General features: G+C 35.2%; 1 protein-coding gene across 1 annotated transcript; it reads right to left on the reverse strand.

Moving 5' to 3' along the window:
* Positions 1-682: 682 nt before the first annotated feature.
* LOC104903341 (zinc finger protein CONSTANS-LIKE 10) lies at positions 683-18,661 on the reverse strand. Its single transcript, XM_010691368.4, has 6 exons — positions 18,369-18,661; positions 17,437-18,123; positions 16,356-16,580; positions 5,538-5,842; positions 1,443-1,596; positions 683-1,355 (listed from the first exon to the last, which is right to left on the reverse strand). The coding sequence occupies exons 2-5, from the start codon at positions 18,010-18,012 to the stop codon at positions 1,467-1,469; spliced, it is 1,236 nt and encodes a 411-aa protein (XP_010689670.1). The 5' UTR covers positions 18,013-18,123; positions 18,369-18,661; the 3' UTR covers positions 683-1,355; positions 1,443-1,466.
* Positions 18,662-18,663: the final 2 nt, after the last annotated feature.

Consider the following 18,663-nt stretch of genomic DNA (forward strand, 5'->3'; position numbering starts at 1 on the left):
TCATAATTTCTTATTAATTTTCAATTTTCTTATTAAAAAGTGCTTTAATCGAAAATTTGGCTTAGATAGTAGTTAAAAGTGTGAGTATAATGTATATATATGGTTAGTTATAAGATTTGAGGATTAAACTAATTTTGTGATGATTTTGCTTAAGTTTTGCATGCCCTAAAATGTTATATGGGATTGTTTTTGCATAAGTTCTCTATTTGAATTGATATGTACAATGAGATTATTTTTGCAATGTCTTCATATTGATAGACTTACCAATGGAAGGGGAAGGGAAATCTAAAGAATGGTTTGGTATTTGTTTGATGACATGGAATCGGATGTGTATGTATGTACAATGCGATTATTTTTGCAATACCTTCATATTAATAGAATCACCAATGGGAGGGAAGGAAAATCTAAGGAATGGTTTGATATTTATTATTTGGTGATGACTTGGAATCACTTGAATGCAGTTATAGGGTTGGTGTTGATGTTGGCACTAGTAAAACGTTAGAAATTGATATGTCGAAATGTTGGGATTAAGAATGAAATTGTGATTGAAGATCTCTGTTAGGATTGAAGGTAATGATATAGTAGGTGATAAAAATGAATATGGAGACAAAATACTCCATTTTTGTCTTTAGAAAAAAAGTCTACGTAGTTGGAATCTAGCTCTCAGAAAGCTTAAACGACATTGAAACGGAAGAACTCGTTATCAATTTTATTGATTGCTGCCCCTCAAGCATCTGATTACTATAACTACCTTTGGACAACATAGATACCAGGCGACATTATTGCAAAACCATATATGCCCTACGATTTTCTGACAATAGATTACAATATACATTTACAACTCTATCGTTAATTCCGCAAAATAAAAAGCAATGTACATAAAATCTACATAGCACGGTCCCCCCAACCAAAAAAACCAAAAAATAAAGAAAGAAAACAAGGCGGGAACCCTCACCAGTTCCCTCTTAGAGCTTGTAGGACTTTTGTACTACATACAATGGTAATTTAAATGTTATAGGAAAGGTATGACAACATACTGAGAGAATAAGAAGCCATATGAAGGTGACATTTCCTCGCAGACGATTATACATGTATACCTGGCATGTTCAGGTGCCAAAATTTACGAGCAGGGGAATCTGGACAGGCTATTCGAAGTCACAGGACATTGTCAGCCAGAGAGATTTGTACCCCAAGTGCTAACCATCTAAAGCTTAGGCTAACAACCACCCTTCATTTGTTGGCGACTGTCATAATCATCTTATAAATGTTCCAAATGTACATTAGATAATGGGCAAAAACCCCAAAGCAGTCGTTGAAACACAATGTAGCACCAAGCCTTTTTTGTTTGCACACTCCTGTAATGCAACCATATACTGTCATCACAAGTAGAAACAAGATTTTGAACCATTTCGATCAAGAATAGAATGCAAAGCTCTACATACCTTACAAAGATGAGAAATTACTTTTCAAAAACTCCTGGTGTGATTGAGTGGATCGTAATCATAAGCATCACCAGCCTTGACAAACCGACCCTTCACACGCTTCCTTACATCAGCCCTGGCTTTGCGGGATGCATATCTCACTCTCTTCTCAAATCTAGTCGATCATTACACAAAACAAACATGGTCATAGTTCTTTTCTTTTTCCTTTTGTCTATCAGCAGATACATACCTTATTTCGCAATTAGAATACACTCCTTAAATGCCAAATAAGAGCCAAATACATTTTCAAGAGATATTTTGGTGAATAATTGAAATTTTTGCTTTTCAACCCTTATCATTCGAAAAAAGACTTGGTATTCATCTTCCTGAATCACACATTCTTCTTTCTCTCTCCTTACCTCTATCACCATGAATTTCATCTTTCTTAACAATACAAACTCCCAAAAGTAAGTATGAAAGACAAAATAAAGGAAAGGAGGAAAAAGAAAGGAGAGAAAAAAGGAAGGAAACTGAGAGGAAACGAAAAAAAAAAAATCATGTACTCATCAAGGCAAGTGAGATTGTTTAGCTAACGTACAAACTCAGCTCGTCAATGGCATCTTCTTCATCATACATGCCATTGGAGACACCCGTATATTGTCACTTCACTAGCTTGATTAATTTCCATTCTTTTGTACTTCCTCTATCGCATATTAATTGATACGCTTCCTATTTTCATCTGCTCCATATTAACTGATACACTTCTTAAAATGACGTGGTACCACCAATTTAATATTACCTCTCTTTTCATGAGACCCAACCATAATAAAGAAACATCACCACTCCTAATTCAAAAAGTTTGAGGCCCCCACAACCCGCTAACTATTAAAAAAACCCACTACAAACTACCATTAATAGCATTAGGAAGTCAAATAGAGCTCCTAAAAAAATGTGCTAGTCAAATTGCATTGATTCATATGAGATGGAAGGAGTATGTACAAGTTGTAAAGACTATCATGTAGACTCTTTCAAAAGTTCTTCATTACAGAAAGAAATAGAGTGGGCCCCTCTTCATATAAGAACCGGTCGAGCTACTGCTCAAAAAGATATTTTGGAGTATGCTAGGGTCTTGGTTTTGGTGTCTCTTGATCAGGAGTTTCGACACTAAAGTTTTTTTAACGCTACAACTCCACTAGTTTGGCATTCTCAAGAATAGTGACGATATTTGTCGCATGAGTAACATTCTACAGAGGAGTTATCTAATCTCTTATAACTAGTCCTTCTGTAACCGCTATTTCTCTAGATCTTCCTCTACCTCGACCCTTATGATTATATTGATATGTAAACCATTGAAGGAACTTCTTTCTGCTTTTCGTTGTCCACATCCCCCTCCAAAACCACGACCTCATCCTCTAGTTGGCCACAACCTCTTGCTATGACACAATCTCGTCTAGTGCAGCTATTTTTTTTTTTTTGTTAACAAGATATGACAATCTTGTTCTTGCTTCCCATGCTTAATTCTGACCTCGTAGGCTCACAGGAAACCAACCAATCAACTCGTTGACGGACATGTTCTTTATCGTCGTGGACTTTCAATGTCTAAAATACAAGATTCATATTGAATCATGCGAAGAATCTTCTCACGAGAATGGTTTAAAATAGTCTCTTCGTTTGGTTTACCACAGCCAACAATCTACACTCTTGAGGTATAATATGAAGCCTTTCCATTTTCCTGCACCAAGAGTTATTCAAACTCAACCCTTCAGAGTTTCAAGTCAGTTCTGTTCACTCTTTCAACTCCTATAAAACAATTGTGAAGAGTCTCCCGTGCCTTCTTAAACGTGCCATTATTTAATATCTTTTTACACATATCATCCAAATATTGATTGAAAATATGTTAGCGCATATTAATCTTTTTTTATTTGCCTAAGTGCTACTTTTTGAGTCTGTGTCAAGGCTTTTACATTTTGGGGTCTTCAAATCCACCTTCAAGTTTCAACCATACATCAAACTCTATGAGAAAAGGATAGCTTTCATTTTAAGAGACCAATTGTTGTTATTGCTTTGCTTGGTGAGTTGTGGGTATTCAAAGGCAAGCAAAGCTTCTTCCGTCGACATGGCTCTGATATCACTTTATTAGAAGCAAAATGACCCCTTCTAAATGTTAGATATATAAAAAGAACAAAATAAAAGTTGTTTCCTATATTAAATCTTAATTGAATTAATATGTTCACACTTACTTACATAGGTATTTGTAAATGCCGAAAGTAAATTTAATGTAACATTATAAAAATATTAGTGATAACTCCTCTTTGAAAATATTAGCGATAACTCCACTTAAATATTAATGATAACTCCTGTTTAATCTCCTAAGATATCTATCCCGTTCTCATTTATTTATACAACCTCCTTCGTACCTAGCTTAGACAGACCATTGTTAGAATCTTGTTATTTTAAGTTTAAGCTCCTTTTTTAACAAAATAAAGAAAGACAAGTAGTCGATGCTACACGAAAATGAGTCCTCGTAAGTACTAACATCACTACATTCACACTTTGAATGACCTCTTTTTGGTAAAATTTTCCTTAATACTTTAGTTTTTATTAGTTTATCCACTTTCCTTTTTGGGTTGTCCCTTATTAGCTAACCCACTTCTTTTTTTTTTTTATGGTTCCACAAACTATTTATTTTTATCTTTACATTCTCACTTTACTTTTCTTGGTAATATGCTATAAATTAATACTTTTCCTTTTCTTCTATGACCCACATACCTATTTCTCCTCAACATCGGAAGGAGTAAGACTTTATAGGATACCCATGTTTACACATGGAATCAATCCAATATTCTCTTAAATGGAGTTTCCAAAGACATCACCTGCAATAACCAACTCCCCACCCCCCTAGGCCCTAAATCCCCTAGATCCTAATCATCTCTACAAAACTAACCTTTATAAGACAACATTCCATAAACTTCTTTACAAACTAAGTTGAGGATTTAACGTTGCTAGTAACAAGAATTAAGCATTACAACTCTACCTTTCTTTGGCGTACTTAACAACGTTTATCTTATACATGGGTCTCCAGTGACAACCATAATGAAAAAATTTCCAGCAACGTCATAAACTCACAATACGGGATCCACTATTGTGGAAGATGCAACTCAAAGGTCAAACATTGAAAAATTAGAGAATTTTCCACTTTGCCATAAAATTCATGGATTATAGTCAGAAAAAAATTGTTCCAGAGACTATTCTTATTTTGCAAGGAAAAAACAGGTTCTATAAATAGTAAATATGAGCATAAAGTTCTCTTAGATGTGAAGTCAATAGTATTACTAAGCACAATGCCCTAAAATGCCTGATAATGGTTGATGCAGTAATGTAGTCATCTATAACGGATGGTGTGGCGTGATTTCAGAATACACGTCATGGAACAACTTCGTTCCCTTTTCATAGAAAGTTCATTTAACCTATCTTTTCTGGTTCATGAGAAAGACACCTCCTAAGAACTTGATATTGTCTAATTACCTCACTTTTTCACTTGACCATGGCAGATGATTGAGAAAGAGAGCGCTAACTTAACCTATAAAATTTACAGAAAATAGGTACCAGTATAGGTAAATACATTTAATCAGGGAAGTGCTAAAACTATACTCAGCAACAGTTAAAACATCTGCAAGCTCATAAACAAGGACACCATCAACTGAGCTATGTCAAATCTCTTTTGAATGGAGAAGCTTTTGAAGGCAAAGGAGAAGCTTCGGTCAGGGCCATAAAATTTACTAAATTTCTTCTTGGTGGGGATATTCCTCTTAATATCCCTATAATCTCATGCTCTACCTAGATTGTCGCTGCCTAATATTCAGCAATTATCGGTTCCCTACCCTTTACTTTTTCTCATTGTAGGATCCTGGTTCCTCTCTTGCACCTTTCTTTCTGGTCACAAATATATATTAGAAAAGCCATGACCAAAAGTGAACAGACCATATCAGTCAGAACTAGAATGATCTGACGACATTCAGAAAGAAATTTGATCAACTGAGCAATGACAACAAAAACACAAGAAGATTTTGAAAAAAGAATATTCAACAAAGAACATAACTTTCTCTATATACTTACTGTCGGGTCTTCTTTTTCTCTTTATATCGCATAACAGCTTCAGTTCGAGTAATGGTTTGGTATGAATTCTCAGGACAGGGAGGGCACCAGGGTGGCTCTCCAAGTAAAAGCATTGAAGAAGCCCCACAGTCTTGATAATCCCCACCACTACTCTCTCCAGTAATGCCAGAAAAAGAGAGACTAGAAAGGGCTGGCTTTGCTGCAAAACTATGGTTTGGTTCAGTTTTGACGCTCATGATTGAGTCAGCAGATTGTGCAGTGCTAATAACTGGCTGCATTTGACCGGTAACTCCAACAGATGCTCCCTGAGTTGGACAAAATAAAATAAAATCATCATTAATTGGAACAAGGACTCAGCTCTGTGATGCAGATCAGTAGAGTCAGTAGCCCAGGACATATCTTATAAGTAACATGTTTTTCATAGCCAGAAACTTGTTAACTATCCAAGCATTAGAAAACCAAGCCTGAAAACTCTTTAAGAACTACTTAAAGTCGTTTTGCTGTATGTTGAAACCTTTAAAGTTATCCCTCCCCCCTTTCTTTTGTCTGACTCTCTTTACATCCATGTGGTACTAATCTATTCAATCTTATGAAGATAAAGAAAATTTGTCTTATGCATGCAAATACATTGTGCCAAAAACACTAGGTAAGCAACAATTGGCTACATTACGGGAACAACAAATTCTTAGCCCCAAAAAGATTTGGGGGTCGGCCAACAAGAACAGTGAAAGGAACTACCCATGAAATGTGAAATAAGAAAAATAAAGAAATAGTTAAAGAGAGTCAACATGAAAGTGAGGGAAGACGAGGGAAAACCAAGGAGCAAGAAAACAAGGGCGATGTAAAATGGTACCCAAATTATGAGAAAGTAAGAATAAATTATAATTCTCATTAACTCACTCTTTATCGCCTGTTGCACTTACTTATTTCACCAAGATGTGTCCTTACTCGATGGCACTCTATCTTTAGATTCTCATGCATTTCGTTGTACCATCTTTGCTTGATTTTTAACCTCTTTATAAATCTACTAATTCTCATCATTCTTATATCTTCCTAACCTCTCAAGAGTAACTTGTCGACTCTTTATAGCCCGTCGCGCTTCCCCATTCCGCTAAGTTGTGTCCTTGCTCGATGTCATGCTACCATTATATCTTATAGGACCTCCTTCGCCACTTTATCGCCAGTAGCACTTATAATGGAATACGGAAACCAAATTATGAGAATGTAAGATTAAATTATCATTCTCATTCACTCTTTATCACATGTTGCACTTATTCATTTAACCAAGGTGTGTCCTTACTCGATGGCATGCTATATTTAGATTCTCCTGCATTCCGTTGTGCCTTCTTTGTTTCACTTTTAACCTCTTTATAAATTTACCATTTCTCATCATTCCTACATCTCCCTGAGTCCTGACCACTCATAGCTAACTTTTGGGCTAGCCTATCATGCTTCTCCATTTCGCTAAGTTTTGTGCTTACGATGTCATACTACCATTATATCTCCTAGGACCTCCTTGGCCACTTACTTTATGCTATACTCCAATTTACTACACGCTAAAACTTAACCCAAATCCATGATATGGGAACAAAAACTTGTTGTGGTCATCCTGTCCAAAAATTTATGTTGGTTCATGCCCCATGAAGTTTCCACTACTCAATCTATATCTCCTAGGACCACCTTCGTTTCTTCCTTTATGCTATGCTCCGAATTTAGTATACACTAGAAATTTATCCAAATCCATGTTATGGTAAAAAACTGTTGTGGCCATCTTATCCAAATTTTTATTTTGGGTCTACCTCGTGAACTTTCCACCACTTAATCTTAGGCTCCAATTGAGATCTTCGCTTTCTTATATATCTCCTACCTTGAAAATCATGCACCACCAATCTATGTTAAGTTGTCGTACTCTCACCAAACATCACCTAACGATCAACGCAACTCTTTCTCCAAGCATTCCTTACTACTCCCTCCGTCCTTTATTAGTTTACCCCTTTTGACTTTTCACATTTATCAATATAAAACTTTGAGTAATAATATCTCTAATTATGTATTTGTAAAAATTATAAAAATTTAATATTCCAAAACTACATATTGAGACGAATCAAACAATATCACACATGATTATATTTTCCTTACATATAAAGTACAAATGACGGTCAAAATAATAAAGATGAATAGTATTATAAGTCAAAGTGGGTAAACTAATAAAGGACGGAGGTAGTAAATAAAAAAAAAGTCAATCAGACTAGGTTAGGTATATTTTCTCTCAAACCAAGCATTTACCATACCATTCATATGCCCACGCAAAATTCAAATACCATTTTCTACTTCATTCCCGTCCCCAAAAACCAAAACTTTCAAGAATGCTTTTTCAAAGCCATCTCACCAAGAACCCACATGTCCGTTGAGATCACCATCAATGATCTGTTTCTCACATTTAGGATCATGTTGCACCACTCCCTCCATGTCCTCCCAAAATTCTTATGTAATAGAAACGTCCAATCCGTGCTTTGGAGCATACACACTTATAATCCCCTATCGTAAGCTTAATACTCATAATCCAATCACTCTTAATTTTTCAAGACACCTCCAATACGTCACCTATATATTCCTAAGACAAGAAATACTCACTTGATTCCTATCCCTAACCTTTCCCTGGTACCAAAGCTTAAAATTGAAGGGAGCTATTTCTCTTCCCTTGTTTTTAACCCACTTGTTCTCCTACAATGTGAGAATTTTCCTCTTCATCTCTCTACCATCAAAGTGCGAATGTACCAAAACACAACCTACTTCTCTTATTATTACCATGGACAAACTTCTTCGGCCACACTCGTCTACAAGTCGAACCCTGCACATTTATCACCTCCGCGCCGCGCCAAGATGGCGCACAAACTATGCAACAACCTACAATCGTTGCATGAATTCCAAGACATTAGAGCCCATAACTTGCAACGCACTATTGAAAAAGGGACGCCTCCATGATATCCATAATTCGAATCATGGTTCATGTCCATATGATGTGACTAAATTTTGCTGCCATAGACCTACATCAACTCTCCTCCTTTATGTGGGCTTAAGATAAGTGGAGTTCGACAATGGCTACATTATGGGTTCAAAATGTTGTATAGGATAAGTAAATACTTTCTTTGTTTCTTAATACTTAAAAAAAATTCTTTTTTGAGTTGTTTCACAACACTTGCCGCATTTCTCTTATTGGTAAATTCTTAGAGAAAGAAAGCTTTATATTATTCAACCACATGAACTATAATCCCCTCTCTCCTTCTCATGGGTTCATGTGCCACTTACAAATATAGCGAGTATTAAGAAACGGAGGAAGTATGCCACAATAATGTTTCATTAGTAAAAAAACAAAAAACTGGAAAAAAATAGCAAAGTGGTGATTTCAAAAGTTGTCATTAATAAAAAAGTTGAGGCTGACTATTACTTGGAGTCATGTAACATACCCACTAAACATGGCTATATAGGTGAAAAAGAGACTTCTCACCGCATAATTTCAGTATGAATATGAGTATTAATTTAGTTGTCCAGCCTTTCGAATGTTAAGATTTAAGATACGCCAACTTGTCAAACAAAAACAAGGATTTCGTATTTAAAAAATGAATCACTAGTTATGAACTTCGGATACTCATAGAGAGAAAGGGGCTCCATAAATGGTCATTCAAAATCTAGTGATGTTTGCTAAATGCTGGATCATAAACAAAGCATATAACATACAAATGGTGTTTGCATACAAGTGAATTAGGTAAAAAACTAGGTTCAAGGTATTAATTCAAATAAAGGTCCACTACAATTGAACTTGACACACTTAAATTTTCTTATTACTATAGAAAGCAACTCAACAATCATGGTAGCAGATTAAAAATTAATTTCGCAAGCTATGTCGTAAGATGCAGCTGTAAAGCAAGAAGCTCCGGCATCTCCAAGACAAAAATTAACTTACAAATGAACATTCTTCTAGGGGAATTTCTTTACCATGAACATGTAATATTTCAAGCTAGCTATTCATAATACTTTAATAAGTTAGTTCGTATAGATCCAATGTATGCTTCGTAGCTAAGAATATTGATGTAAGCGCCTACGTGATAAGCGCTTAAAAACATAAGCATTTGGGTCTCCAATGAGACAAAATAGGATGGAGGTTTAGGGTCCTATGTTTCATTGACTCGACATGCGTGGAACTTTTGAGTGTCCAAGAAGATGGGTTGCTCTGTCAATAGTACTTGAGTTTGAACAATATATTTCTTTGTCTAGATTTCTCTTTTAGATTTTAAGGTTGTTCCTATAAGCTAATAGCTAAGAAATTCAAATCGCTATCCTGAAACCTAGTCGTTATTGGCTTAAATAACCTTATAGGAACTTAGAGGTGACTAGTAACACCTTAGATTCTCTATCATAATTCTTAACTCCTTCCATTGCTTAGGAAGTGTTATACATACAATGGCAATGAAATTAAGAGTAGTAAAATATAGAGGGAAAAAAAGGTGACTAGGGCCTTACTTTAAAGAAAACCTAGAGAGAAAATGGTTGCTAGACAGAAGTATATATGGCCATAAGACATCGCAATAAAGTATCTTGGTGACCTAAGACCCCAAAAAGGAATATCAATGTAAGCGCCTATTTGATAAGCGCTTAAAACATAGGCATTTGGGTCTCCAATGAGACAAAAAGCATGGAGGTTTAATAATAGTGAAATATAGAGACAAAAAAGGTGACTAGCACCTTACTTTCAAAAATAACTATAGGGAAAATGGTTGCAAGACTTAGTATTTGTTTATGGGAATATCCCAAAGAATATGGCCATAAAATACCGTGATAGAGTATCTTGGTAACCTAAAGAACCTTTATAGATCTAAGTGATTACAATAACCCAAACAATCCATTCAATCTTTCTCTATAAAAATAAATAAATAAAATTAGGATATCAACCCATTACACCTAATAGCTTTCTCATATACAAGCTTGACCACATTCGACTTCATTATACTCTTTTCGAACTTACAGTTTCTCTACGTCTTCCAAATATTTAGTTTCCCTTCATATGATCCACTTAAGTCTAAAGCAATACAAGACAAACACTTGTGTTTCAGCCAAAACCGGTAAATATAACTTTACCATTTCATCATTCACTTACTGAAATGTTTATGCATATGCAATAGGTTTGAATTTTTTGAGTATTCAACTTTGTTAGAGTCCTCCCTTAAGAAGGGAACTGAATTTAAAATGTATACATAAGGAAAGCCGTTTAAAGCTTGAACACAAACCTTTGAGCTACTTCTATCCAGTGTTTTGGTTCTACATATATTCTTGTTCGTGAGCCAAAACATGAGTATAACACGGATCTTAATCTTGAATCTCAAAAATATGTATATGAAAAGATGCAATAAATGTATAACACTCTTTTGGGTGTTAGTTCCATGGATCATTAGGTTAAGGACTTAAGGTTAGGATAGGGACAACAATCTCAAGGATATGTTTAAGTTGTTCGTCGAGTTATTGAGTTTTTTAGTAACTCATATCCTAACAAAACTAAATTGACTTTCTTTTTGGTTGTAATGTGTTGCAGAGAAAAAACGAAGAGTGATAACCCAAACGTATTATACGATATTGGAATTTTTGAGTGATTGAAGAAGCTTAATGCAAAGAGAAAAAGTACTTTCCTTAAGCTACGCACTTTCATGAGCTAATTCAATGCTGGATGATATGAACTTTCTTTACATGAAAAAAGAATCCCTCTTCGAGAAGACAAGCAAGAGAATGGAACTATTTCAATGAAATCTTAATCACTAATTCAGTACTACTTGTTGAGATAATTACTTAATGATATATTTCACATAATGATTTCGATGCACGAACATTAGATATGAATTGTCGGCTTTTTCCATAAACATGTTCTTGATTTGAGCTTGATTGAGGCTTTGCATGGAAACTCCTAGGGAATACTACAAAGATGGTAGTGTGCTTATTGATCTATGACATGGAAACCAAGTAAAAGCTTTTGACATTCAAAACAAAGCTAGTTGATTTTTTTTAGCTGTAGAAACTACCTAAACAATACTACAAAGGTGGTAGTGTGCTTATTGATCTATGACATGGACAACAAGTAAAAGCTCTTGGCATCCCAAACAAAGTTTTTATTTCTTTTAAGCTCTTCTAATTTTAGACTTATTATTAGATTTCACTTTAGAATTGAGTAGGGATCATTATTGTTATAAGCATGTTAAGAGTGTTGCTCTTTTGGGTATTTTAACTTTAGAATTTTAGTTATAATTGGAGTTTTAACAACGTGTGGTTAAGGACTTGTTCTAAGCATAGTAGGAGTTGGTCTTATGTCTATTTACATGCTTATTTTGTATGTTTATTTTTGTATCTCTGCAACTCCTCTCTCATTGTTAGTTAATAGTCATTCAGCATGTTTCTTTGCGGGCTCTCATGAGTTGCGTCAAGGCGATCTGCTTTCCCTTTTCCGTACTTCTCTTCACTATTTATAACTAGGGCTTCATCAATGGCACTTGCTTTAAAAGTCATGATTCTTATCAACTCATCATTTCAAATCTTATCTTTGCTCATTATACTTAGAATTTGTTGCAAAAACCCAACGAGATGAACTTTGGGTACCTAAGTTTTTGAAGCTATGTTATGCTTAAGGGTCAACCTCATAAGAGACTTTGCTATTTCTATGCGAAATTTTGCTTTTGGAATCCTTAGCTGATTCTTTTTCGGTGAACTGCAGCACAATATGTGACTTCTTATTTAGGCCTCCCTCTTGGGCTCCTTTAAAGTATTCTGCCAAGTGGATCCTGTCGTTAAGAGTTTCCAAAAAAGACCTACAGTATGGAAATCAAAGCTTCTTTCCAGATGTGGTAATTAACTTTACAAAACAAAACATCTTTTCCAATTTCCATGTTGCCTATTTTTCCATGTTCATGTTGGTTTCTAAGCTAAAGAAAAATTCTAGAGGTTTTCATTATGGCAAACACTTATTGAGATATAGGTTCCATTAGGTTACATGGAAAGATATTTGGCACACTCTTTTCCACAATTATGACATTTAGAAGACAAAATGCTCCTGCTAAAGCTTTTTTTTTTTAGCTTGGCAGAGGTCATAGAGAATTTCACACATAAGACGTTCTTAGAGGAGCTTCTTCCATACTAGTCATTGCAATTCGTGCCTCATGGACAAGGAATATGTTAATCATCTCCTCCTCCTTTGTCCTTTGGTTCTTTCTCATTGACACATATCTTTAACCTTGTTTGGAATAGAGTGGGTCTAGCCTAATTTGATGAAAGATGCTCTTATTGCTTCGAAATGAAGAGTGAAAAAAAGGTTAGCTTGCCAAGTTTTAGAAGATGAATATGTTAGCAATCTGGCGGCGCACTTGGACGGTAAAATAAAATAAACCAATGTCTTATGAGGGTTTACCTTCCTCCTCCAAAACATTCTTAAGACTTTTGCATAGGTGGAGTCAAACTTTAGTAGCTGAGTTCATTGAGCTTACAGATAAATTGTTATGTAGCTCTGCAGTAGCTCTAGGACTTCAGCTTGTCATCAGCACTTTCTATATGTAACTTGGATCAAAAGAATTTCACAATCACCATTGGCCCCTCCAACCCTTTAATTTCTCAAATCGTGACACCACATACCAAAACCTTGTATGTCGATTACAAGAATAGGAGATAAAAGTGGTTATGATGCAAGAAAGGAAATCTTTCAACATTAAAGTTAGACGCAAACAACTTGAAATTTAAAAAAAAAAACTTTTCGACAAGAGGAAGCTAAAATACAAGAGAATGAATATAAATGCACATATAGACGAGAGAATCCATATTAAGAAAAACAACATTACAGATTGAAAATCCCTCCAAAAGAAGCCAAATTTTGAAAAGCTTAAAGAAGAAAAAGACTATATTTTCTCAAGACGAATTTCTTCTACTTGATTACACAATACCACATATGTTTGATGAAGAAAAGAAAGAAGTTACAGTTATATTGAAAGGTATGAAGCTTACAAAAGAAGCACCTATGGAGTAATCTAAAAGAAACAGAATGTGAAAATTTTCCTAATATAAAAATGAATGGTCTTCATGTAGAAAATTTTAACAGTTTACAATAAGATGGGAGTAAACTTGAAAAAATGATTTGAATGAGGGCATAACAGCATGCACAAAAGAAAGTTGGACGAACATGAAAGAAAAAGTGTAGGTCAAAGGTTAATGTTTCTGTATTTGAAAACATTTTTTACTTTGAAAATTATGATTTTAAAATGAAAGTGTTAAGCACTCATGGTAACTTTCTTAAAGGAGGACATCAATAAAGGAGGTTATAGTTGTGCAACCTATGCATGAGCAATTCTAACTGATTTTAAGGCTACATTTAACTCATTTTGGTTTGGCATCTTTGGTTTAAGTGTAGCTTTAGACTATGTTCAAGTTAAAATTGACATATTCGTCGAATAGCTATTATGTTTTTAGAGGTCACTTCTACATATTTTGAAGTGAACTTCATTCATATTAGGCCAAAAATCATAAAAGACTTATAATAAAAGCCCCATTGCAGTGACCTAGAGCCCATTGGGTAACTGTATGATAATGTGGAATGATCGCACATACCACATCCTATATAACAAAGGAAACCAATTGTTGTTAACCTCATTCAAAATTAACGATTTTGAATGACCAATTCTCGGCAGGAACGATTTTGAATTACCAATTCTCGGCAGGAATGATTTTGAATGACCGATTCTTGGCACTACCAAACAGAAGCAAATCTCACCACCTAAACAATGTACATTCATCTAGTAGTTCATACACTGAAAATTCTAACCCATGTGACATTAAGCATTGATCAAACGAAAAGCAAGGAAAAGGTTATGGTTGACAAGTTATTTGTACTCGGCTAGAATTAATGCAACTAGGGGAGTGAAACTAACCTAGAAAAAACCCTTACTTTTTGTGAAAAAGTCGAATACATCAATTAGAAAAACAGCCTAGGAAATAAATATTTTTCCATTTCTCTTGGATTTTTCATAACGTAAGATAGAAATGGAAAAGCGATAGCGAGGAAAAGTACTTACCCCCATAAGAGGGTTCATTAGAAGTAGCAAAAGTGTCATGATTCATTTAACTCGACTAGAACCCAACACAAAATTAGGAGGTTTAGGTTAAGGTTTTCAACCATTTAAGTAAGTGGGCCCACACGAATCATTAACTGGATGGGGTTGGGTTGGAGTTTCAAAGTCTAACCCAAACCCAACAACAAAATCCTATATTTCTTGGCTACTATCAACATTATTAGTCTAGCTTGTAATTATCTAATCAAACTTTGTTCTTTGGTTATTCTATTTGGTTTATCTCAGCATGATATTCATACATAAGAAGTGGATGAGCAATGATATGAGGTCAATGGGCTTGGTTTATAAATGTGTGCACGATTAATAAATGGATGACACATTTTCATAAATGTGTCAGGTTTGGGTGGAGTGTATTCAACCCCTTAACTGTTGAACCCGACACGAAGTTGACACCCATTTGCGAGCTTCATGGGCCGGGCTACTAGAATACATGATCCAATACCATCGTGTTATTCATTTAAAATGCTTGAGATCTAAAAGAGAAGTTTTTCGCCCTTCCCTCCCTCTCTAATGATAAGGAGCCGTGAAACTTTAGATTTACTACCACCAGCACTAGCATGTGAAGATTATAGGCTTTTGTACTTCATATTTCTCACTTAGATTAATAGTTCAATTTGCACATCTTCAATGTTCAAGTTGTTTCAAAATAAAAATAAAACCCTTCTGTAAGTATAAGGATACTTTTTGTTAAATAAACTAACATGATTTAGGAAATTTGGTTACTAGATATACCATTTCTTATATCTTATCCTAGTATCACACAAACATTTTTTTAAAATAGAGTTAGTAACATAGTCGAGACAAAACAAAGCATTTCCAGAACTGATACAAGATTGCCCTAAATTAATAAGGGGTTTACATGCAAAGTAGGTGCACATATGGGTTCTATATAATTGGATTAAATCGGCAAAGCTGCAAGAATATAAGGGATTAGGATTAAAAAGGTAAGCCAATGTCGAAAAGTAATATTTGACTTGCATACACTGTCTTCCTGGTAAAGCAGAAGTAATAGAAGAAATAAAGAACGGTAATTCTAGCGATTAAGCTGCAATACATCAAGGTGGCAGACCCTACATCAGGTTCACTTATTCTACAAGGAACAAGAAGGGCAACTGAGTCATTTATTATACTGTTTATTCTCTTATTTTAGTAAATAGTAAAATGAGAAAATAGAGAAGCGAGAAAATCATCTGGGTTTGAATCAACATAACATCTATCTAGTCACCATAATTTCATTCTATTGATCTTATTACTTTAGTTAGCTGTGTTTATAGCATAAGCTTGAAATCTTTGGGTTGATCTTTATTTTCAAACCTACAGAATATTCATGGATTTTTGTTTTCTTGTTTGAGATAGGTCATACTTATATCGCATGGTTCCAGCTACTTAGAGTTGGATTATAGCAAACCATCAGCATTATGTTAATCAGACTCTTCTTTTAGCTCTAACTCAGAGTATCCACGTCGGATCCCAATCAACGGAACATGGGTATGGATACTTCAACAGCTCATTTTGGGCCTAAAGTGATGGAGATTTTTGTTTAAATGGATGAGTTGGATACTTATACACATACTCGTGTCTGACATGGGTACCTGACTCCAATGACACAGATAAGACATTAATTGCAAGATAGACAAAATTAAACAAGTCCAAAACGAAGCAAAACCTCAACACTGAATCCCCCCTGGCAATCAGAATCAGCTGTAGATATATCTTGTCTCGGAAACAAGCTATTGATGCCACCATTCTCGAGCAGCTTTTCAGAGTGAGTAAGTGTAACACCAAAGAGCTCGTTGTAGTTCTCAAAGTTTATGTCTACTTCATCCATGTCCAGATCAGCAAACGGATCGTCTTCATTAATCCCTGGAACTCTGTTAGTGGGATAAAACAACTGCACAGAAGTTAAAAGGAAATATCATATGCGATCCAGAGAAAACGTACCACTCTAAAACAAAACAAAAAAAGCCAAAAAGAAAAGAAACGGAACTTCAGAGAATCTGATGCAGGAAACACATCTGGGCTCCGGCAATAAAATTAAAAAGAATGTAATGGATACAAGTTTTAACCAAAAAATAAACAAGCAAGCAAACATAAACACATGTAAATAATAGATAAGCTTCCGAAGTTGAGACAGCATTCTGCCATCTTCACTTGTTCCTAGCGATATAGCTCCGCTGGATGGTTCATACTTATTAGTCCGTAGTGCCAACAAGATATGTCTCTCACACCTATTATACAATTAACTACCTCACCTGATCAGAAATATACGAGTGATCATTAACTTCACAGGCCCATCTCTGATTCTCGAAGCAGTAACTAGGAACATGTGTGCGTTAGAAGGTAGTACGAACAAGAAATTCATCAATTAGCATATGTTCTATTAATAAAGGAAATAACAAAATTTTCTGACATATCAGGTGTTTTCTTAGATTATTTTCTGGACAGGTCCTGCTAAATGCTGGGAATGTACCAGAAGATTATCAACCTAGCAGAATTTTCGTGTGCTGTTTTGGATAGATTAGTCTTACTGCAGACTTCTGATATTAGAATTCTTATAAATTCCTTTATTTATTAAGATAAATCATTACCTTATACAACTATCTAAAAGATTTGTAATTAAGTTTGGACCAGATAAAGCTGTTGCTGCATCAAGCAAACAAGAGAATATGATACAAGACCAAATGAAAGTACCAACTAAATATTTGTTGTCCAAATTTCTGATCTGAAAATGCAGGGCTCGTAGTTACCTTTGAGGATTCTGCACAGCCAGGTTGATCAGGAAATTCACGTTCAGTGATATATGCTGGTCCATTCCAAACAAAAGATTTATTAACAGTCTGCAGATCACTCCCACCCACCACAACCATGGCAGCTTGCTCGTTGTCGCTGCCCACAGGATCTATGCAGTCCTTTGCACCTCCACTTTCAGAAATACTCAATAGACCTAATCCCTCCTGACAGGTAGAATTATCTGTTAAAGGGTCAGGATTATCCGAGATGAATGACCAGATTTTCGAGAGCTCTGCTGCTGATGGACAGCCAGAATAATAATTAATACTTTGCTGCTGGTGCAACGAAGAGGTCGTAGACCAATCATGTCCCTGCACATTACAATTCTGGCAAAGAGAGACTCCTTCATCGATACATCTAACACAAGCAGGTTGGACATTACATCTTTCACATACAAGTGTTCGAGAATGGCGCTTCGAAAGGGCATTAGCGGAGTGAACGTTCCGGTCACAGGATAGGCACAAGAAAGCAGCATCAGACCGGCAATACACCGTTGATCTTTGCTCCCCACAATAATCACACAATAATCCCATTATTTATCTCTTCTCAATTTCAATTTATTATTAATCCAAATCTCACCCAAATTTGTGACCCACAGTTTATTCTCCCGGAGAAAATACACCAGTGTCCTTGCTCATAATAGCCTACAAACATCACATAAAAACATAAGATCACCACCAATAAGAAAAAACTACCTCAATGCATCAAATCTTCCAAATGAACACCAAAAGAATCATGCTTAATACCCAGTGACGTATTCAATAACTGAACCCGCAAAATCTGGATTTTTTTAGTATACTAGTGAATAAAGTATCACTCAAATATCTGATGATAAACTACAAAATATAATTCTTAAAGCTTAAAAGAGTAAAATTAGTCCTAAACATACCTTCAATTCTTTTAATATCGTCGAAAAACTCCTCAATTTTTTTTCCTTGACAACAAACTTGAATTGATGCTGTAATACGAAATTCGAAATTCAAGCGAATAGATAAATTATATGAATGTAGAGTTAAATCTGTAGATAGAGATTTGTTAGCACAAATGCTAGGGATTGGAATTTGGAGGGTTAGGGTTGAGGCTTTTCCTTCTCTATCTGTTGTACACTCTTGTGTGGGTCAGAAGTCAGAAGAGCTTTCAGTTATTGGAAAAAAGTGGATCAATAAATAAAAACATACACAAAT

This window comes from Beta vulgaris, chromosome 9 (genome assembly GCF_026745355.1).
Source record: "Beta vulgaris subsp. vulgaris cultivar EL10 chromosome 9, EL10.2, whole genome shotgun sequence".
Classification (NCBI taxonomy): domain Eukaryota; kingdom Viridiplantae; phylum Streptophyta; class Magnoliopsida; order Caryophyllales; family Amaranthaceae; genus Beta; species Beta vulgaris.

Coding starts and splice junctions, on each gene's coding strand:
- LOC104903341 (XM_010691368.4), bottom strand. CDS start 18,012: ATGGGATTATTGTGTGATTATTGTGGGGAGCAAAGATCAACGGTGTAT. Junction 16,581..17,436: donor GCTGTGCAGAATCCTCAAAG/GTAACTACGAGC, acceptor ACTTCTGTGCAG/TTGTTTTATCCCACTAACAG. Junction 1,597..5,537: donor GAGAAAAAGAAGACCCGACA/GTAAGTATATAG, acceptor ATGATCGACTAG/ATTTGAGAAGAGAGTGAGAT.